At 50.4% G+C, this 23463-nt stretch overlaps 1 protein-coding gene across 4 annotated transcripts in view; it reads left to right on the plus strand.

Annotated features, from left to right (window-relative positions):
* EPHB1 (EPH receptor B1) overlaps positions 1–23463 on the plus strand; it is a 418394-nt gene that overhangs the window by 120796 nt on the left and 274135 nt on the right. For all 4 annotated transcript variants that reach the window (XM_019748047.3, XM_074312877.2, XM_019748058.3 and 1 more), the window contains exon 2: positions 13255–13319. In XM_019748047.3, the coding sequence (XP_019603606.1) occupies positions 13255–13319 (65 nt within the window). The remainder of the gene's footprint in view (positions 1–13254; positions 13320–23463) is intronic.

Here is a 23463-nt window from a genome sequence, read left to right on the forward strand (position 1 = left end):
AGGCCTCCTGGAGGAAGTCCCTGGGCCTCTGCCTTGCAGCCTGCAGGCTTTGAACCGCCAGACCTGATTCACACAGCAGGGCTGGGCCCATTGCCAGTTCCCCAGCAGTGGCTGTGGGTCACCACATGCGAAGTGCCCTGGGCGGTGCCCGTGGAGGAGAGTGACATTCCTGCCACTGCTGTCACAGAGCCTACAGGATACTGACAGGAAACCAGAGAGGGTGACACAAAATGCAGGCCCTACCGAGCTAGGGTGCAGTGGGGGTGGGTTACATCTTCAGGGACAGGAGGAAAGCAAGGCTGGGTGGTCAGGCAGGCTTCCAGAAGGGGCGAGAGGGACTGCAGCCGGGCCTGAGAGAGCTGGAGGGTTGGGTGGGGGGAAGAGTCAGGGTGTGAGGACAGAGTCTATCTGGGAGACCTGAGTGGTGAGTCTGGAGGGCTGCAGTGAGCTAGCCTGGCTCTCTGGAGAGGGAAGGACGGGTCTGTAAGTGGAAAGTGTGGTGGGCAGTGAGGCAGGGCACGGAGGTTATAGTCACGAAAGCAGTGCCATGGGGTGGTGGTAGCCGCCGTCTGCAGCACTGAGGAAAGAGGCACTTGGAAGAGGGTGTCAGCTGGGAATGTTAGCACCTGGTGGGAGGTGCACAGTGGGGCAGCTCTGAGGGGTCCTGCAGCTCTGCTGGCCCCTGCGGACTCAGCAGCCCCAGTCTGGGTCAGGATGTGTCCAGGTGAACACCAGAGCCTGACTGGCTAGCCCCCCTTCCTTCTTTTTCTGATTGGTTGTTGCCCCTCACCTGGCACATTCCCCACGTCCCTGCCACAGTTATCTCCCCAGAGGCCCCTGGCTCTCTGGCTGCTGCCAGTGCATGCAGGGGGCCCTAGGGATGCAGCCTGGTGCCAATGACATCTGAGAGCTACTGTGCCACAGACCAATCCAGGATGAGGGTGCAGAAGGGCCTGGAAGGGGAAGCAGACGGCAGCATGTTCCTCTGATTAACGAGTCCCGGCCACCATCCATCGCCAGCCTTCGTTAGGGCTGCAGACAGTCATTTTGCATGGACCCGCGGGCTCTCCTCCATGCTCTTCTCCAGAGTGATTAATGCCCTCTAGGTGCCCACATCTCAGAAAGCAAGAGGTCCTTTTTCCTCGTGCCCACGAGGAGCAGGAGGCAGCAGCTTATTATGTATATTTCTTACCGGTGTGCCATTGGCGCCAACTCATGGGTCTGTCAGAGTGGCCAAGGCAAACAGATTTAATCTTCTTTAGAATTCGTGGTCCTGGAAGACTGGAAAATGCCAGGCTCCTCAATTGTAATATGTCTGTGACTCTTCCCACAAAAATGCAAATAGATGAAGTCCTGAGCAGCAGTGGGCTCCTGGCCAGGCTCGCACCATCTTTCCTGGGGTGAATCACTGCATCGTTGTGTGGTTCTCTCTTCACTCACTGCCCCTTGCCTCTCTCTCTTTTTGATGCTGGATTAGGCAGAAAGCTATGCCCATGCTGTTGAGGGAGGGCTCTGGGTCAGGAGGAGGTGAGGACCTGGGAAGGAGTTTGGCTGCAGGTCTCGTTAAAGACCCCCATGGCCTGGGGGTGGGTGGAGCTGCCAGCAGTTCCACCTGGCCCACAGGACAGCCTCAGAGATCTGCTTTGCCTGTGCCCACTAACATGACCTGTCCAGTTTGGCTTCTGCCTACGATATATGGTGCCGCCGTGGGCTGGAGATCCCTAGCAAGGGGTGTTGAGACGTGATTTTCTTCTTGGTTCTCTGGCTGCGGCGTATTTTCAGTCTTAGTGGGGGCATGTGGGTCTGAGAGGGTGTCTGGCCATATTGAAGGATGAGAGATGACAATGGAAAAGGGAACTGAGATAGAAGGAAAAGAAGGCAAAAGAAGGAATCTGGCATAAAAAAGACTGGCCGTTTGGAACTTTTCACCCCACATGGAAAGCTATCAGGCTCCCCTCTTCCTGTTCCTGTGTTTAGACTCTCTGGCTCAGGGTTACTCCCTGTGGGAGAGCTGCGATCAGCTCTGGTATCTCTAGGCCCCTCCTCTACCCGTGACCCTTAAGGCGATGGGAAGTTGTGCTAAGAGTAGCGAGGCCCAAGTGCGGGAGCCTCAGGCCATCTCCAGTGGTGGGGATCACACAGACATAGTGCAGGCTGTGTGTGATGGGGTGCACGGAGGGCCCTGGGTGCCACCCTCCATGACAGCAGTCTCCTGAGGACAGGGCCAGCAGGAGCTTCCTCCTTCGGTTAAGCAGGAATACTGTTGAAATCCTTTCACTGTAAAGAATGAACTCATCAGGCCCGATACATCAGGAAGAGTAACAGCACGTCATCTGAGAGGGTAACAGGGCAGAGACTGTGGTCACCCTCTCTTTGTTCTGGAGCACTAGCCCTGACCTTGGCCCTTTGGGAAAACTCAAAAGGTAGTGGAGGTGCTTGCTGACCCCCTTCTTAAGGGCTGTGGATGCAAGGAGAGACTCTTGTCTGGAGTTCTTGGTGACCTCCCCAGAGGGAACACTCTCTGGTGGCACAGGAAACAGAGCAGAGCCTGGGACCAGAGCCCTTTCATCGCCAGCATTGGGGGCTCTGCCTGACACCAGGGCACCGAGAGGAGCGTCAGATGCAGGAAAAGCCCAGCACTGCTTCCTGGGCCTCAGTGTGTGTCTGGGGGTGGGGGAGCCACTTGGCTATGTGGGCTCATTCTCGTTGGCCTTCCCCATTGCTCCAGACCCAGATGGGGTCACACCGGGTCCGGCTTGTCTTCAGGAGCTGTCCACCCGACAGGCATTTAGTGCTTTTGCTGAGGCTGCAGCCCTGCCCTGAATCCTCCATTCAGCATATGTGGGGAGGAGGAAACTGCATCAAGCACCCCTGCCTGTGGTTGGGCAGGGGTGGCTGAGAAGAGATTCGAGTGTGGCTGGAGGATGAGGGGGCCCTTCTCTGTCAAATGAGGCTGCCAAGCCCGGTGGAGCCAAAGCCCATCCTTCAAAGTGGGCTTTGGGTTGGAGACTCAGTGGCCAGCCCAGTCTCAGAGTGTATAGCTAGGGACCGCAGGCCTATGAGAGCCTCTACCAGGCCCAAACCCGGAACATCTCAATGACGACTATGTGAGGACGAGCTGCACCTTGTCAGATGACAGTAAGTGCTTGGTGAATAATATCTCTTTGGCTCTCCACAAATGCCCTGTGAAGTTAGCATTATTATCACCATTTAATGGGTGGCTGAACATGAGCTTTAGGGGTCGAAGTGACTTGCCCGAGTTCGGATAACTGGAGAGTGGTGGAGCTGGCACTCACACCCAGGTCTGTCTGATCCAAGTCCAGTGCGATCAGGACGTGGCCACTCGGGCAGGTGGCTGCTGCCTTGTGTGCAGTGCTGCTGGACATGGGGGGACGGGGATGGCAGACAGTGCTGCCTGCTAACCCTGAGTGTCACGAGGCACCTGGCAGAAACACAGGGCGCAGTCCAAAGAGGCGACTGAGGGCAGTGTAATGAAGGAACTGCTTACAAAGATTTGCATAAAGAACGGCAACACGGATGACGAAACGCATAGGGACTGGCCACAGTGGGGGGCTTTGACCACCCTTGGCCTTGGACAAGGGGTGGGGCCATGTTTCCAGAAGCACGAAGTAGGAAGGGGTCACCACTGTAGGAAGCTCAGCAGGGAGGAGCCCGGAAGTACCCCAGCCTCTCACTCCCCACACCCTCCAGGCTCCACAGTGAGGGGCCCAGTCAATGTTATCTATAAAGGTCTGCCTCCTGGGACAAAGCAGGGCAGAAAAGGGTGGTGATAGGACCTGGAGGAGCAAATGGAGACTGTCCCTGTATGTCCCAAGCTCCTGGCACCGGGCCTGAGTATACGTTGGAGGAAACCCAACAGCCTTACCTCCTGGCACCCTATCCTCCTGTTATGGGTTGACTTGTGTTCCCCCCCCCCCCCCCAAACGGTACATTGAAGTCCTAACCCCCAGTGCCTTATACCATGACCTTATTTGGAAATGAGGTTATTGTGGATATAATTAGTTAAGGTGAAGTCATACTAAAGTGGGGTGGGCGTCTAATCCAGCATGACAGGTGTCTTCGTAAGATGGGCCCACGTGGAGACAGAGACACAGGGAAGATGCTATGCCATGATGGAGGCAGAAATTGGAATGATGTAGATACAAACCAGAGATCGTCAAGGACGGCTGGCAAACCACCAGCAGCTGGAAGAGGCAAGGAAGAGGCAAGGAAGGTTACAGAGGGAGCATGGCCCTGCCGACACCTTGAATTTAGACTTTTAGCCTCCAGAACTGTGAGATGATACATTTCTGTTGTTTTAAGCCACTTCAGTTATGGTCCTTTGTTATAGCAGCCCTAGGAAACCCATACAACTCCTCACAATTTCCATATTTTATTAGTAAAAAGCATTTGCAGGGTACAAGTGTATAGACTGTGACGTCACTATAGGAACAAGCCAGACTTCACGATTCAGGAGGTAGAAAGTCTGCCCTGCCAAAGTTTCCCTGGCATGTTTTCTAGAGACCACTGTAAGAACAGGGAGCCAGAGCGACTCCCATAAACCACATACCAAGCCTGAGGCTGGCTGAGCAGAAAAGGCAGCCGTTCTGAGGCTGACCCCCTGCCCTTTCTAGCTCCCCAGCTGAGCAGACCATGTTCTGTCCCCATGCTCTGGTCAGCTTCCTAAGGAGCCTCACTTGGCAGAGCCCTGGGAGGGAGGGACATCAGAACCGTGCCCCTGGGCCTTCCCGCTTGTTCAGGGGCTGTGCCACAGGCCAGCCAAGACCAGATCTAGAGCCATCCCAACTCCCTAAGGCATATTTTTATGTTATCACCCACGTAAGCTGTGGCTTCTTTCTATTTGATAGTTAATTGCACCTTGGAAAATAAAAGAAACAGAAGGAGAAGGGTGTGGTGGGGAGGATTGCGTTGATCTGTGTGTTCTTTAAAAGAGCAAATTTCACAGTTTGTATTTATAATGTAAGTGCCTATTTCGACTCATCCAATCAGTCAGTCATTCAGCAGATGGGTTGGACTGGCTCATTCAGTGTACTCAGGCTTGTTTCTCTTCCTCACCGGCCACTATTACACATCAATCAATGGAGACATATAATAATAGCTTCTCTTTGCCTAGCATTTTACACTTGGCAAAGACAGTAAATAAATGTTAGTCCAATGAGTGTTTTTAAGAATATACAGAGCGTCTTTCTGGGCATGTTCTCACTGGCTCATGGATGCAACATGAGTACCTCTTCCTGTGAAGATCAGGCTTTGACACTCAGATATGACTTGATTTGTTCATCAGTCGTAGAGCTGGGACTTGAACCCAGGTCTCCAGAGTTGATTGAACATGTATGCTGTATGAGGCATCTGGTCAAGCTCTATGGGACAGAAGTCACAGCTCTGCCCTGTCAAGGTACTTACAGTGTACTCGAGGAGGAAAGATTCAAAAACAAAATTTCAGGTAGAGAGGAGGAAGAAGACATTCCAGGCAGGAAGAACTGCTTGCACAGACAAGGGGAGGTGATGGGTTTCCTTTTGGGGGAACTGAAGATTAATTTGGAAAAGGTAGGCTTGGTCATAAGGTACACGAAGGCCATAAATTTGTGGTCTATCTTGGAGTTAGTGGAAAGACTGAGAATCTCCATGTAGGATGGATGTCTTCTATAACAGCGCAGTAGTAATCAGGGAGCTCATCTGTCACCAGCCCTCCCTCACCCTGCAGCTGATGTCCCTTGTCTTCTAGTCTTTGTGCTTACGCTGCCATTTCACTCAGTGGAAGCACTGTTTCCAGAGTTGCATCTGTGGGGCGCACACAGTGCCGTTTCCTGCTTTATGATTGATTGCTGGCCTTCTGAATGCTGTGACATTGACTTCACAACACTTCGGGAGCGTGACCGTGAGCGTGTTTGCCTGCACTTCTTCCTTGCCCTATGGATAGACAGGCTCTAGTGTTCCCACATTCTAGCTAATGCTGTACTGAACATCTTCATGATGTAGAGCGTTTTGTTTTCTTTTCCTCTGGAATTACTTCCTTTGGACAGATTCTTGGGGGTGACATCCCTGGCTGGTCAGAGGACCTGAGATTCTATAAGGCTTTGCTTAGTGTGACCCTAATGCTTTTGAACCATTTCCATTGGCATCGGAAGATGAACTTCGAAATTATATGGAGAATGGTTCAGGTGGGGGCTTCTGGTGAGATACCAGGCAGGAGGGGGTTGCTGTGTCCCGGTCCCGGTGTGCGTGGGTGCAGCCCTGGACTTGGACAGGTGTTGAGAATGTAAAAGAATATTCATTTGAAGAAGATGCTGCAAAGAAAGAGTCACTGTGGCCTGGTGAATCATCTGATAAGAGACTAAAGGACAACAAGGAATTAAAGCTAAATGCCTCAGGTTCCACACTGAGCTCCAGGAAAGGGCAGTAGGAGAGTTTGGGGGGCAGTGTGATGAAGAGGAGATCTGATGTAGAGACAAGATTTAGGAGGGGTGGACATGTGGCATGGGACATGAAAGGCTCAGTTGGAACACTTTCTCACTTCAACCTTTTGTAGCCGTACTGGGCCCAGGCCCCAGTCATGCCAGAATATGGGCCCCTGAGGCTGGCTGGTGCCCTTAACACTTCATACTCAACCAACACGATCCCCAAACCCAGAGCTGATAAAACCTCTCTCCCTGGTCCAGGGAGGCAACTAGAGACCAACGCAGAAGGGCAGGGATGCGATCACAGGAAGGCCAGCCCATACTGGCAGTGGGAGGTCTGGGTATGGTGTGAAGTTGGGGTTTAGAAGCCGTTGGTTGTGGGACCCTGTCTCTGGGGCTGAGGATGGAGAGGGCGGCAAAACACCTGAGGAGCCATTGGGTATCATTCAGAAGTTCTGTGCTAACAAGGCTGGCTTGCCCAGTGAGCAGGGCATGTGGAGACTCGACACGGCCTCGAGGAAGGTCAGGGACAAGAGCTCCACAAGGCCTCTGAGGTGAGGCTGGGCTGGAGTACTTGACCCACCACTGTGAGGGACAGAGAAGGGCCAGGGAGTGGGGGGCACTGCAGAAGCCTGATGGTGGCTGCAGGATGTCCGCTCCAGGAGGTGCTCCGGGCTGAGTCCAGGTCTGGAGGGCAGCTCAGGCATTCCCTGAAATGGTGGAGAGCCTCGTGGTGGGGGCCAGCATAGTCTGGATGGGGGAGTGGGGAGACTGTTTTATACATGTTCTATTCCTGCCGGTGTAGACTCACTCTTGGGTGGTGGTGGTGGTGGTGGTGGTGGTGGAGGTGTGTGAAGGGGGTGATCCTGTGCTTTCATCAGCCGGGGGCTGGGGAAGGAAGGAGGAAGTGCCAGCTGCATGCCAGGCTCCGTACACCTGTCATTTTATTCAGTGTTCACAGCTGTCCCTGGGATCCCACCTTCCTACCACTCACTGAGGCTGTAATTGCAGATGTATCTGCCTGGTTATGTGATTAATTTCTGTTTCCTCACTTGCCTGCAAGCTCCCTGAGGGCTGGGTGTCTGTGTGTTCTCTGCGCTGCCTCTGTGCCTGCATGGTGTCCACACTGCCTGCGGGAGCTACTCAAACTTTATTGACTGGATACCAGAATCTCTTTATGCCACCATATGTCAGCCCTTTGCCAGCCATCCTGACCCCTTGTGGAGGCTGAGAGAGGGAGTCAGGGCTCCAGTAGGGCGACCCTCAGCTTCTTGCATTGACACAATAAGAGTGTGGTAATTGAAACCACTCCGTTGGTTTGGCGTCTAGGCTCCCTGAGTTCTGTGGCCAGGAGGGCAGCACAGGGCAATGACAATATGGCTGAGTGGTCCTTCCCTGCTTGGAAGGTCCAAGGATCCACCTTGTCACGTACACATGAGTGACTGCTCAGAGAGGCCTGGAAGCTCCTATTCCATCTGTATATGTTGTTGTATATTGTTACCACGATGAAAGGATGTTGTAAATATTTTCAGCTGAATGTCTCTCCAAAAAGAATGGCAGAGCTGTGAGGAGAGGGGTTATTTATCTCTCTGTCACCATGATGGAATTCATCCCAAATGTCAATATATCCCAAGGTGCCAATCCAGACAGAAAACAGAAAGTGCCTGCAGAGCCAGGTGGCAGCTGCCTCTTCCTCCTCTCAGGGGGCTCAGACCTGGCCCCACCTCCTAGACTCCCAGGCGGCCGCCCCCTGTGGTTGGAGAGGGCAACCTGAGGGTTTTTATATCAAAGCCACTACTGGGAAATTGTTCCCTGGGAAAATGGGATCTCTGTGCCAGGCTTCTTATGCACCCCACCCTTCTTCAGTTCTTGCCAGTCCAGCCAGCTCTTGCCAGAGGTCCCCTTCTGTCTCCCCTCGTGGCCTCTCTTCCCCTCTTGCTCACTGCCATCCTCACTCGCCCTATGTTTGGGATGGCTCCCACTTCATTCTTGTCAACCGGTCTCTGTCCCTCCCCTGGTAGCCTCTGTCGTCTCTGTCTCCTCTGTCCCAAGAGCTGGGTGGAGCTCTCTATCCTTCCCTTCCCACCACTGCCCACCCCTGTCCAGGAGACCACAGGAATCTCCATTTGCCTCTACACAGCATGCGTCCCCTGAGTCTCCCTGTTGGGACGGGCCCACTTATTCCCCACGTGCAGAACCCTGTCCGTTCACTTGAGCTTCTCAGTCCCCTTCTCTTGGGCTCAGCCAGGATAGGATGCCAAGTGTGACTTTGCTTCTTGTCCCCATGCCCTGAACTTGACTGTGAGTCCCTCTCGGGCGCCCACCACTCTGATTCACTGCTGTGTCCTCAATGTGTGTTACTCCTTGGTGTTTAAAACAAGGCAAGGAAGAAGGCAGAGGAGATATCATCAGATAGCTAACATCATTGATTCTTACAGATATCTTATAGGGGTCTTAAAGATACCTATAGATTAGATTATTAGATTATTTTTCATCGTTAGATTATTTTTTTATATCTAAGGAAACTGAAGCTTGGAGTCATTACGTTATAATGATAATAACATATTTTGGGGTGCTTTGTCTCACATAGTCCCCTCTTCCCCCAGTCCTGTGTCCTAGCTAGCTCTAGCCCCATTCTGCAGATGAGGAGGGAGGGAGGGAAAGGAGAAAGAGAGACAGAGAGGGAGAGGGAGGGAGAGGGAGGGAGAGAAGAAGAGGGAGATTGTCATGAAGTGGCGGAAGTGGGATCTGGACCCATTCTGCCCCTTTCCACTCCATGTGTGCCCTTTGCAGGCTCTCCTCCTGTGGGCAGCGAGTACATGCTCCCAGAGGGCAGAGGCCAGGCACTGGGCATGGGTCCCAGAGTTATGTCCCCTGTAGGCATCAGATCTGACAGCAGCACATGCACCTCCAGCTGGTTTGGTCCCCATGCCACTGTTTGAGAGCAGAAGTGATGGTAAATATTTAATTGTGCTTTCACCATAACTTTCTGCCAGAACTCTCAATATGCTTTATAAATGCAAATGAGAGCTCTCTTCCTCTCTGGGGAGATGTAAGCCTCCTCAAATCACTTTTATGCAGCCCCCACCAGAGTGTAATGCCATAATCAGGGGCTCTCTGTGCCAGAAAAGAAACTGCCCTTAATCATATTGAGTGGATGGTTTATGGTTTTGTGGTCTCCGTTTCCATGACGGGCAGGATGCAAAATAATGGATTCCTTTTGCAGCAATTTTTGTCCACTAGGGTGGATGGGAAACATTATTTGGAAACAGATTCAATTACAGCCTTTCAGCAGGTGACTATGAATGTAATGAAGTCTTAGATTGTATTAATGGAGGTAACAGAACAAACCAGTTCTTGAAGGTTTAGGAGTGAAGGCTGATTCTTATTTTTGGTTCTGGACTTAAATTTCCCCTCTGCCCATATCCTCTACCTTTTCACTGTTACGTCAACATGATCTTGGGGCTGAGGGGGCTGCATTATTCTGGGGGCTTTAGTGACTTCTTGGTTTTATGAGCAAGGTCCCCCCACATCCCCTACCCCAGGGTCACAGCAGAGCCCCTGGAAGCCCAGGTCTGCCTAGTGGGTGGCGCGCTGAGATTTGAGGCTAGAAGCTTCAGTTTGGGATGCTGTGTGACCCTGTAGAAAGTTCTGTACCTTTCTGTGCCCTGCTCCCTAATGCTGCCAAATGGGTTTAGTGGCTCCTGCCTCAGGGCCACCTGGCAGAGGCATTTTAATCATGGAGATGAATTTCTTCAGAGACTCATGGAGTGTCTTTTGAGAAGTGTGTTATGTAAATTTGGTGTGTCATTATGATCATTATTAGTGCTGTGAAGTGGAGATGAGGGAGAGAGGGAGGGTTGCTCCGTGCAGGGATCAGCCTCCCCAGCTGTCAAAAGAATCGGAAGAGAAAACAAACTCGAAAAGTCTGTTCCAGTGCTTGCGTTCCTTCAGATGTGCACAGTGTGTGACTCTCAATCCAAACTCAAACTCAAATGGGCCAGAAAATATAGCTTTCTTTCTTTACTTTACTCCCTCAGTTTGCAGTTTGATTCCCCATTCCACGGGGGTGCCAGAAACATTATCCAGGCCACAGGCAGGCTATATAGTGTCACACTGTGGAGGAGGCTGCCCCAGTGGCCCTGCTGGCTCCTATCCACGTGGATACCCTTTGCGATACCCCGACCCTGGTCTGATCCTTGTTTATAGTCCATGCAGGTCACACTAGGTGGTTCTGGGTCCTCTTCATTAGACCCTGGTCAAGTGCCAAGGCTCTCGCTGCTCCATCTGTCCCACGTCAGCCTTGTGGGGTCACTTGCAACCCCATCACCACACTAGGGTGTCCAAGGCTCTGTCACCTATACAGACTCCCACCATCTATCTCTTCTCTGGGATTGAGCACAAGAGCAAAGGGAACCGCTTTTCTCAACGCCGCCCCTCATTTATCACTTCTGCTTTGACTCCTTCAGTCCTGCCTGTGAGGTGTGTTTCTTCTCAAACCTTTGCTTTATGCCAGAAGTCCTTGCATTTCCTAAGTTTTATAACTCTGCATTCTGCATTCATATTTCTCATGTCCTGCCTGAAGCAGTGAGCACAGAATGGCTGGTCACATGAGATGGAGGGGTGTTTGGGAGAAAAAAGGAAAAAACAAACAAACAACATATCATGCATATTTTCTCCTTCCCTATTTGTTGAGCATTTGTGCAGCTAGGATGTGTTGTGCCTGTTCCTTTGATACATGCCTCGGGCAATCCAGGTGGATAAGGCACCTCCACCAGCCTATGCAACACCACTGTGTGAATTTTAAAAAGGTACCTCTTTCAAACAACTGGATATCCAGGTGAAAAACAAACAAACAATTGTACATTTTATTAATTCCTCCCCCTGTATGTAAAAATTAACTCAAAATAGAGCGTAAACCTAGGTAGGAGAAAAATCTTCGTGACCTTGGGATTTGGCAAAGATATGGCACCAAACCATAAAAGAAAAAAAAAAATGAGACATTGTATTTCATCAAAATTTATAACTTCTGTTTGTTGAAATACACTGTTAGAAGAATGAAAAAACAAGCCACAGAGTAGGAGGAAATGTTTGCAAAGCATATATCTGATATAGGACTTGTGTCCAGAACACATAAAGAACTCTCCAAACTCAATAATAAAAACAAAACCAACCCACTTTAAAACGGGGAAAATACTGAACAGACACTTCACTAAAAAAGTATACAGATGGCAAATAAGCATGTGAAAAAATATTTAATATTATTTATCATTAAGAAAATGAAAATTAAATCCACAATGAGATTCTACAGCACACCTATTAAAATGGCCAAATTAAAAATGACTGACCATGCCAAATGCAGTGAGGGTGGGGAAGAAATAGAACTTTCATACACCATCACGTATTAGCCCTAAACTGGAAACACCCAGTAGGTAGACAATGGGTAGACAAACTTTAGTGTGGCCATACAATAGAATATTACTCAGCAATAAGAAGGAATGAACTATTGATATACACAAAACTTTGATGAATCTTAAAGCAATTATTCTGGATGAAGAAAGCTGTGTAAAAAATATATATGTAGTATGTGACTCCATTGATATAAAATTCTAGAAAATGCCAATTAATGTATAGTGACAGAAAGCAGATCAGTCACTACCCTGTGACAGTGACAGCATGGGGCAGGGGCAGGAGAGAAGGAGGGATTACAAGGGGACAAGGAAACTTCTGGAAATGACAGATATGTTTATTATCTAGATTGTGGTGATGGTTTCATGGGTTATCAGATCGTACGCCTTAATTCTGTGCAGTTTATTGTATGCAATGTATACCTCAATAAAGTTGTTAAAAACGAAAAAGGCTTTTGGTTTGCTGATCAGGAGCTGATGAGCAACCTTTGGGGAGCTGTTTCTGTTGAGAAGGGGTGCTGATGATGGTCAATAATAGACTGAAGAGAAAAAAAAGAAAGCGGTGGTCTAGTCTCAGGACAGGTTACTGCTACCTGGCGGGAAATTGCTGTAATAAATAACAACTCTGTGATCACTGCATGGTACCTGGTGATCTTGGCGTGTGTCCTGTAGCCACGCTGAGGGCTCCCAGGAGCTCACAGCCGAGTCAAGGTGTCTGCTTTTCCCTTGCTGACCAGAGGGATTGGTCACCACAAAGCAGGGTGCTGGGGTCTGAGGTGTGCGTTTGTGTTCTGGGTGAGGCCTTTGCCAAAGCTTTGTGAGCCCCGAGAAGAATCTTGGGGAAGGGCTTGGGCATATATCTGGGCCCAAGGGCAAAGGGACCTGCAGAGGGCCGAATCTTGGGAAAATGGTTGGGGCCAGAGGAATTGATGGGAAATCACCTGAGGGTGTTAACACAGATGCCTGAGAGGGAGGCAGAGGAGAGGAGGGTAGGATAGACAGGTGAGGTTGGAGGTGCAGCCCACTGGGAAGGAAGAGGGCAGAAAGAGGTGGCCCAGGAGGCCTGAGGAAGGAATGCGATTTGGCTGTTGGGTCAACGTGGCCGTGGAAGAGCGTCTTTGTAGGGTATTACAGGAAGAAGCCATGTCTTGGGGATAAAGTTATGGGTGGGCAGATGACTTCACCCCACACAGGCAGCTTGGGGTCATTTGGGGAGACAGCAGCGGCCTGAGCATCAGGAGAACTGAGGGCTGCCTCCAACTCTGCCACGAGCTGTGTCATTCTGGCAGACTTCTTCCCTTTCCAGTTTGCAGAGGGGCCCAAGGCCTCTAGCACTGACATTTACGGTCATAAGAAACTTCATGAATGTAAGGGCCACTGTCCAGCAACCCTCTGACTCACCAGATTTTCTCTTTTGTGATCTGCAGAAACTTTAATGGACACCAGGACAGCCACCGCAGAGCTGGGCTGGACAGCCAATCCTGCATCAGGGGTGAGTGTCAGACCCTCCATCCTTCAATCCTGCTATGCAGTCCTGGGCCTGTAGGGTGGCTAGGGGAGGAGAGTCTTGTTATTTATTATAACAATATAATTTATTGTATACTAATGTAACTTATTATCTTAATAAGTTATCTTTTTTCACGATACACTTTATTATAACAATTGTTATTTATTATAACAATGTGTATTTCTTACAACAATTTTCTGCCAGGTAGCAGCCTAGAGCAGCAGCTTTGGGGCATGGAATGCAGGTGAGAATGGCGGCATCCAATGCCCATCCCCAGAGCGGCAGCACCAGGGCTGTCATGCCTGATGTGCTCCCTCGTGTGGTGATGCAGACCATCTCCTGACAGAGTCCTTCAGGAAGCTGGCCCCTAGGGGACTAGGGTCATGCCTGTGAGGGAACAGGGCAGTGATTGCCGATAGCTGGGCACTGAGGCCAGGGACGCTGGTACAGATCAGAGTTCTGTGATGCCCACGGGACTGCTGAGAGGGCAAAGGCATGAGGAGGGCCTGGGACTCAGAAGGGCCGAGGCTCCCTTCACCCGAGTTTGCCTGACAGAGATGTTCCTGATTCACTTGTTCAGCATCCTTGCACCTGGCCAGACGCTGTACCTTCAAAAATGGAACAGCCTTGAGGAGTTCATGGCCTCCTTTGGAGACCGCCAAGTTCACAAATAAGCTGAAGTGCATCTCTCCTTGGTGGCGGTGGAGAGTTCGACAGGCAGGGGTGGGCACAGAGCTGGGAGTGAGAACGTTTGGAGGAAAACAAGGAGACTACAAGCGGGGTTTGGGAGCGTGAGTGGGGGTTTGATAGCTGGTGAATGGGGAGTTGGCAGCGATATTCCAAGTAGGAGGAATAGTTGCTTCAAGGGATGAGGTCACGAAAAAACATGAGAGAGAAGAGTCTGTGTGTCTGGGACATGGCAGGGTGTGGACAGCGCTGAGACGGGGCTGGGTGTAGATTAGAAAATGGCATGGTGCGGAAGGACTATGACGGCCATTTGGATTTTGTCCTGTGGCTAATGGAGAGACCCCAGGCGGGAGAAGAAAACAGTCACACTTGTTGACAGGACTGTGGAGAACAGCTGAGAGAAAAGCATTGCAGAGGCTCTTTCAGCTGTCTTGGGTGGATCGGAAGAGTGGAATAAACACAGAATACTCAGAGAGCAGTTGGAGCGAAGCTAAGGAGCACACATCGGCTGCATTTGGCAAAGGACAGACTATCAGGGGAGAGGGAGGGGGTGGAGAGGGAGTCCGTGTGCCTGGCATGGGCCGCTAGCTAGCTGCAGGGCTTCACCCCAAGGGAGAGGGCAGGAGCGGTGAATGGACTTTGCATTCCAGGGAGGGGGTGAAGTTGGCTAGGGTGGGGGGTCCAGGCTCCTCATCTGCCCCACACCTCCCCTCTCCTTCCCTGCCTGGGGTAACCTCTGCCCAGGGCCCATGACCCTGCTGCACTTCCAGTCCCAACAGGTCCACTTCTGGCCCAATTCTAACTGGGCCATTCAGATCGTGGTGCAGTCCGATCTCACCTATGCACGGTTGCTTTTACCCCTCCCAGTAGTTTCTGAAACACAGCCCCAGGAGCAGGCATCCTGCCTCAGGGTGGGAGGGCACATCCTGCTGGGAACACTGGGCAGCTCGGGAGCCCTTCCCACTTTTACTTGGGGACGTGATGCAAAGCTGATGAGATGGCAACTGTTCAGGTTGCCTGGATGCTAAGAAGTTGCCACTCTTATAAATTATGTTATTGTTTGAAGGCTTGTATGTTTTCACAAAGCATTGGCATGATTTATGGTTAATTTTTCCCTTGATCTCGGTGCACACCACCTGTCTTCTTTAAACCAGTCATCTTCTTTCCCAAGGAAGATTGTCCTTTAGGAAACATTCAAAGTTAAGGGAAGCCCTTTAAAGACAGCAGCTGGCTGGGCCGCTCTCTGCTTGTTTTCCCGCTGGTTAGCAGCCACTGCTCAGCTGCCCTGCCCTGACATTCTTGCTCTTCTCTTGGGGACATGCAGACCGTTCTGTTGGTGTCCTGAGCAGATTCAGAGGCTTTCTGGTCTGTCGTGAGCAGCAGGAAGGTCAGGTTGGCCCTCCACCTGGGTCGAGAGAGAGGATCAAGGGCTGCTTCCATCCCAAGTCCGCTCTCCCCTTCTCCCTCTTTTCCCTTCCTGGACAGTTGCCTCCAATTCTCTGTACATGCCATTGGCTCCGAAGTTGGTGTCCCTATCCAAGGTTCACATATCCAACTGCCACATCTTTCATGGGACGCTCACAGGCATATTGGTCTCCACATGGCACCCTCCTCTCCTTCCCCGCCCACACACACGGGCTCCGTCTGAGCACGTTGTAAAGACCGGAACACAGAGCGACTCTTGACTTCTCCTTTATCATCTTCAGGCCTCATTTCGCTTGGCCCAGCCTGAGGGACTCCTTCACTGTATCCCAAACAACACTGGGTTCCCCATCACAGGTCCTCTCAGGGCCGGGGAGCTTCTCTCAGTAGCACTTTCACAGTTAGAAATTTACGTCTCTGTGTTAGTATTGGGTTCCTCTCTTTCCTGCCCTGCTTTGGCCATGTTGTAACCTCCAATAAGGCTGGGACTCTGCCTGTTTGTTCACCATCAGAGCTGGCAGCTAGTTCATTACCGGGCTCAATGTACGCTGTGGGTTTCTGACTTAGGCAAGTGGGTGGCCGATGGTGTCATTCTTGGAGATGGGGACTCAGGAGGCGGGGCTTGCTTGGGTGGGAAGAGGCTGAGGGCTGAGGTCAGTATTAGACCTGTTGAGTTTAAAGTGCCTCTGGGGTACCCATAGGGAGGGGTGCGTCCAGCACTTGACACGTGGGCAGTGGAATCAGAAGGTTGCCCTACATCATAGGGAGGGGGGCCAGGTTGTGGCTTCAGTGTCCCGGCGAGAGTGTCTGGAGGGAGCAAGGTGATAGCTTTGGATGGATAACCTGCATTGCAGTGTCACATAGAGAAAGAAAAGGGGACCGAGAAGGGATGGGCTGGGAGGCAGGAGAAAACCCAGAGGTGGTCCTTTTACAGGAGCCAGAAGAAGAAAGTGTCAAGGAGGAAGAGGGGGCAAAATTGACAAATGCTGCTGGGCATTGAATGTTTTCACTGGTCATAGTTACAAGGACCCTATTGGGGACTAATGTGGAAGGTTTCAGAGGGGACAGAAGTAGGAAGCCAGAAAGCGGAGAGTTGAAGTGTCAGTGGGAGGTGAGATGCCGACAGGAGTTTGTGAAGGGAGGGAAGGCAGGGTCACAGGGGAACTGTGAGCATGTTCACCTTTCAGGGCAAGGGACTCTTTTTGTTGAAATGTCAAGTCAGAGATACGGTGCCTACAGAGAGATGTGAGTACTCAGATGTGGTGGCAAAAGCCATATCCTCTCTGAAGTTGGAGACAAGGTTCAGAGAGGGAGGAGCAGGGAGTCTTGTGTAGCAGGTTTTAGGAGCATAGAAAAGGTTTGAAGTAACTGCTACGATTGGATAGGCAGAGAGAAGCTGACATGTTTCAAAGGAATATGGCTGGGAGTAAGGCCTACTGGTGGCTGCAGGCCCCCTTCAGCTGTCTGGCCAGACCTGGAGGAGGCGTGGTGGTGGAGTCATCCTTAGTTGTGTAAGAATGGTGGGCCTACAGCGGTGAGAGGCTGAGGACCCTGGCAAGAAGAGGTTGGCATCTTATATCATGGCATATATCCAACAAGAAGAAGAGTGAACCAGGAGGGACTGGCCATTGTGACAAAGTGCAGGCACCCAGATGGAGCTCTCAGTGAGACTAGAGGAGGACGGACGCTATGGCCTGAGTCTGGGCTTGGATTTAAGACACACAAAGTACTTCTGGGTGATGAAAAGGTATGGAGAATGAGGCAAGGCCAGGGTCAGGTATTTACAAAGTAAGGGGCCTTAGTGGGTGCTCCACATTTTCCTGGGACCCAGTAGGGAGGAGACGCCCCACCCCCCACTCCAGAAAGGGGTCCAAGGTCTCAGATTGTCATCTGCAGACAGGATCCCATGCATGAATGCTTAAGATAGAGAAGGGTGGGTGGCATTGTTCTGGTAGCCCAGGGACTCCCAGGGCACTAGGGTTTGCTTCATCCAGAAGAGGTACCATAATTCTGCCAGGGAGCCCAGCTGGCATTGTAATGAACTCTACCCACAGGGCAGGGCCTGTGAGGTGGGCCTCCTCAGGGAGAGGCCAAGGGGCTCTTTCTTTTATGGGGTTCACTGGGAGTCTTTACTGCTGCACTTGAGAACTGCCAGATATGAGAAGGGGTTAGACTGCCCCCACACATATAGCCCACAAACTGTTTTCAGTTATATTGCTGGAAAGTGGATTATAATATTACACGTGAAAAACAAAGTATTTAGGCTCAAATGCAAAATGTTGCTTTCTCATCTAATGGCAGCTTTAATTTAAAGCCTTTAAGTGTAAACCTGAATCAGAGGCCACCTGGTAAGCAGAGAAAGAAAGTAACAAATACATTTATAAAACAACAAATGCTGGGGAGGGGCTGAGCTCCCACCAAAAGATGTCCCCGGGACCCTCACTGGTGACCATGGTGACTCCTCCCTCAGGATGGCTTCAGTTACCTCTCCCAAACTTTTGCTTCCAGCCCTGCTCCAAAAGATCCCTGACCTTCACGTTTCAGGATCTCGGGGCAGTCGGGTAAACACACAGTGCCACGCACAGGCACAGGCAGCCCTCGGTGAGCGGGGCTCTGTATGTTGGCACACGGTGCCCTCTCAACAGTCTGCCCCAGTTTCTAGATGTTGCCTGGCCCTCTCCACTCTTCCTTTTCCCTGACACTCCCTCCTTGCATTGCTTTTTGTCCCTCAGGTGTCAGCTCTGTTCTCATCCCCCGGGTGCCCCTCCCCACTAGGTCTCTGGTAGGTACCTTCCTGCTACAGCCCAGAGGGCTTGCTGCCAACTTCTAACATACTGTCCATCTCTCTGTGAGCTAAACGTGTTGATGTGGGGTCTCCCACTGGCCAGAGAATGAAGCAGCTTCATCTCTGTGTCCCCAGTGCCCAGCATTGGCCCAGCCGGGGAGAAGCGTCAATAAATGTTTCTTGGCCAAATAAGTGAGGAAGGACCAGATCTTTCTTGGTAATTCTCTCCATCTCCAATTCAGTATTCTGAATTTAGGAGATGCTCAATTTAGGTTTATTGTAGCCCAATAAAATGTTTGTCGTAGGCCTCTCAATACCCAGTTAGTTATCAGCATTTTTTAAAGAGCTTAATTATGCAAAAAGAGTCACCTCTCCTGGGATAAGCATGATGAGAGAGACCAAGACACCCACCAGAAGATCCCTATTACTTTCAGGCATCGGCTGGGATGGATTAGAAAGGCAAGCCTTGGTCCGTCTGATAGTGAGGCTTATTTAACTTGCTTGTCGGAAATTCAAGCCCAGAGTTCTTTCACTTTCTGAGTTTTGCCAGCGCTCACTTGCTTTTGCACCTGGGCTGCTGATGGTCTCTGTGGATGTCAGTTTCTGTGTCTGTGGGACGTGTGGCCTAAGTGTGAACATCTATCAGAGTTATCTTCAAAGGGAGATCCATGGGCTTCCAGACTCCAGAGCCATCTGTGTGCCCTTTGGAACCACCTTCACAGACTGTGACATACTCTGTTCACTAATTTAATACTGGCAGATCTTCTTCATGGGAAGGGGGATTTGACAGAGGAAAGATGGAAAAGGAATCCAGAGCCAAGCCTGATCAGGATGAGCGTGCGGGGCGTGTGCATGCCTCTGACCCCAGTGTGCATGTCTGTGTGTGTGTGGGGGTGTGTGTGTGTGTAGGTGTGTGTGTGTGAGCGTGTGTGAAGTTCAATGAGCTGATTTCACTTTACGGCTCTGTAGGCAGTTCCTGGAGTTCTGGAAATACCTTAAATGATGGGTGGATTATTGGACTCAATGGAGAGCTTCCATTGGAGGCCAATGTAAAGCCAACATGCCCATTTGAATATCTGTGTCTGGTCAGTTCACTCCTGACCATGAGGCTTGCCCATGAGAGCAGGCACACTGGGGCCTGCACAGCTGCCACTTGTCCACGTGTGGACCCTCCTGGTCACTTGGCCATCATCCCTGACTGCCTCCTCTCTGCCTGTCTGTCAGATCCTTGAGGCACCCTTGCTGGCTGCCCACATCACGGGAAATAAGGAAAGCACCCTCAGAGAAATCTACTCTAACAACAGCCCATTTGTTTCAAGGCCAAGCAAAATCAATTGGAACTTATCTGGTCTGATGCGTGAGAAGTTTATGGAGGAGCAGTGAAGGCTCCAGGTCTTGTATCAAATAAACGAGCGCTCATTCCAGCCCTGCAGCTCTCTGGCTGTGTGATCTTGGGCCTGCCATGTAGACTCTTTCAGCCCATTTCCTCCTCTGCTCAGTGGGGAAAGGATGGTAACTGTCCCACATACTGTGTTTCCCAGAAAATAAGACCTACTCTGAAAATAAGCCCCTGTTAAGATTGTCAGCCAGACGGACACGTTTAGTATGTTATAACGATGTTCCAAAAGAAGGTGACATGACTGTAGTGGAATAAATGTAGATTGTTGTACATGAAAAAATAAGACATCGCCTGAAAGTACGCCCTAATGCGTCTTTTGGAGCAAAAATTGATGTAAGACCCGGTCTTAATTTCGGGGAAACACGGTATGAAACAACGTGGGTAAAAAGTGTCCTAGGTACATAGTCAGGAAGCGTTAGCATTGTACTCACCCTCTGGAGAGCTGGACTTTCTCTTTTCTTTCTTGATGACTCAATCATGCTAATTAAGACAGAAAAGCCTAAGCTAAATTAGGCAAAACCAAGAGAAATTTAGGTCTGGGCAAAGTGATTTTGTGAATGGAGTTTCACAGTATTTGAATTGCAAGCTGGCTGTGCCAGGGGCAGGTGGGCAAAGGTGGCTGGGCTGGTCATTCTCTCTCAGACTGATACCACTGCTTGGGACTTAGTAGACGCCTGTGGCCTGATCACTATTTGCTGGAAGCTATGCTTTTGTATCAGTCAGGGCTTTCTGGTGGCCAGTGGCAGAAAAGCACAACTCAATCTAAAAGGAAGTATCTTCAGGTAACTGAATGGTCCAGGGGCTGATGGCATCCAGATTCTTAGCTCCATCTCTCTTTTCAACACCTCCCCCATCCTTCCATTCTTTTTTTCTGTCTCTGAATGGATCTGACTGCCTGGGATTGAACCCCATGCCTTCCCTGAACCAGTCCCTGCAGCAAGGAAAAATAAAGTACTGGTCAATAATCTCAGATCCTGTGCTGTGCAGAGCCTACCAGAATCCCTGGGGACTGAAGGGTGGGAGGGAGTAATTCCCCAGAAGGAATTGGGATACACGTGCCGGAACGATGAATAAACTCTAGGTAGGGAAAAATGAAATCTAATACTGTGTCACAGGCCCTAAGTACTTCACAGCCTTGTACACAGTAACTGTCACAAGAGCCCCATTTTACAGATGAGGAAACTAAAGCACAGAGTAGCTGTTAAATTATCTACGGCCACATGGGTAGACAGTGCCAGGGCTGATGGTTAACCTCCTGCAGTCTGCTCTCCTGCTGAAAACCATGCTGTACGCACTTCCCCAATGCAATGCTGCTCACCATGCATCTTCAGAGGGGGACTCCAGAAGCAGCTCCCAGGTTAAACTGCTATGGGTTCCTCGAATTCAGGCTCAGTACATAAAAGGTTTGTTCTCACAGTACAAGACGTGGGTGGTATCCTTTTCTTGAGCAGTTCCCCAGGAATTAGTAAGACTTTCTCAATGAGAGGCCCTGCATCCCATCGGGTGGGCTCTGACCTCTCTGTTCCATCTCTCCTCCCCTCCCTTCCCCTGTCCTCTTCAGGTAAAACCACTGAGATAAGTCAGAGCTCCCTAGCCCAGGACTCCCACCCACTCTTTATCTTTTTCTCTCACTACCAAAAGGCCTGTAATTAGGAAACATTAGCAGGCTCAAAACAGCTTTCATACCTGAAACATCCTGTGTAATTGCACTCAGCGGTGCTCTTCCCTGGCTATTAATGTCACTTTTATGAAGCAATGAGGAGCAAAACACCCCGAGGCACTTAAAACATTTCTTTATGTAATATACCTCTTTTAGGAATGGAAGTTTAAAATCACTTGTCTAACAGACAGTTGATAGACAAAGGCATGGGGGTCTCCGGATGAGAGCCATGGAGGCGGGGCCCTGGGGACAGGGAAGGTGGTCCATGAGGTTTAGACGCTGCTCTGGGAAGAGTGTGATGGCCATGTGGTGGGTTGGCTGAGGCTGGGTGCCTCCCCAGAGAGGGTGAGATGGGCCAGGTGAGCAGCAAGGGAACCATGCTGTTTGGCTCCATTGTTTGTAGTTGCTGTCTCATGGAGCTTTTATGTGAGATTTTTTTTTTTTCTTTTTCTTTGTGGGCATGGTTGTGCCTTTAATAGAGGTGAATACAAGGTTACAGATAACAGTGTCATTGAGTAGAACATTAATTATTGCATTGGTTGCAGAAATGTATATGTATATGTGTATGTTTTGGGGGAGGTGTGGGTGGAGGGGAGACAGACTGATGCAGGGAGAGACGCTTCTCTAGCTTGCTGTATTAAAGGAATTGAGGAATTGTGGTGGTTCACCAGAATCTTACCGTCTGACAGATTTATTTTTTTGCTTTTGGAAATGGCTCACAGACTCATTCATCAGTAGAGCAGGAGATATTTCTGTCCATGGAGTCTGTGAGAAAATCCCAGAGGTCACCCTGTCCCCCTTCCCCCTCCTGGTTGCAGGCTTAACCCAGGTTTGCCTGGATAGACAGGCTTCTTTCCTTTTCTCTAAAGCCTTCCCCAGGGAGGCCGTCCCTCTGCCAGGTCCCTTGTCCCGTTCCTGGAAACCTTTTTCCCACGGGTACGTGAGCTTGAGGACCAACTGCCTGATGATAGCTCTTCTTAAGTTGAAGGCAGGAGTGTCGCTCAGGGCCGGAGAAAGAAACAGGACTCTTGATTCAGGCACCAGGCAGAACTTAGGTGGGTCAGCAGGGACTCATTGCGTTGGCGGCCTGAGCTCACAGCTTCCTCACACCGGGTGCCTTGGTGAAGGAAAGAAATATATTCCTGGGCATAAGACAGCATTAGGAGGAAGGTGAGGCAGAGTTAAGAGGCCTAGAGAAGATGGACTGCAGGAAAACAGATGAAGAAGGGAGGGCCAAAGTGGGCAGAAAACACACGGTGCAAAAGACATACGGGGACTCTGAGCCTGGCTCTGGAAGGAGGAGCCTAGCCTCTGTGGGAACTGGGCTGATGCCTTTGGCCTTACCTCCAGTTATGGCCAAAAGTGTGAGAATAATTTGGCCTCGCCCCCACTGTCCTTTGGCAGTAGAAAGGAGCAAGCCCAAGGTTTCGAATCTAATGCCCTGGGTATATTTCCATTTCCCTCTAAGTTCCTTAACTTCTCTGAGCCTATTTTCAGCCTCTATCCCATGAGTAATGTAAGACTGTATTTCCAGAGTGGTTGGCAGGATTAAAGTGTGTTTACCTTCTTTGTAAACTCTAAAGCTCAGCCAACACTGCCTGCCCTGACTAGTAGTAGGGGTCACAGTGACTCTTGTTTGAGGAATTTAACTTGCATGGGACAAGGATGGGACCTGAATGAAATATACAGGGTCAGCATTCCAGCATTTCTGTTAGGTTGTGACTCTTCCGTGAATACCGTCAGAGGGTGCATCCTGCTACTAATAAGTGTTATTATCAATAGTAGTGATAACCACTGCTACTACTAGTTATCGTTAATTAAGTGCCAACTGTGAACCTCGCTTCTATCCCCTCACTGAATTCTCACTAGGATCCTTCCAGCCAGGTGGTGTTTCTCCCATTTTGCGGAGCACATACAGGCTCGGGGTGATTATTCAAAATCATGGAACTGCTCATGAGTTTCACTGAGATTGACCCAGGTCTGTCTATCCACAATGGTCACTCTCGTACCTCTGTCCTGGAGGGAGTGTGAGGAAGGGACTTCAGAGTCTTTTATTGTTCAGAAGCCAGAGACCAGGGGCGAGGAGAGGCAAGCTTTTCAGTTCCTACAAAGAGAAGCGTAGGTTTGAAGCCATGTGCCAGTGAGTAGCACATATGTGAAGCGCCCCATGCATCGT

The sequence above is a fragment of the Rhinolophus sinicus genome, chromosome 5 (assembly GCF_057876585.1).
Source record: "Rhinolophus sinicus isolate RSI-liver-muscle chromosome 5, RSI-T2T, whole genome shotgun sequence".
NCBI classification, from domain to species: Eukaryota; Metazoa; Chordata; class Mammalia; order Chiroptera; family Rhinolophidae; genus Rhinolophus; species Rhinolophus sinicus.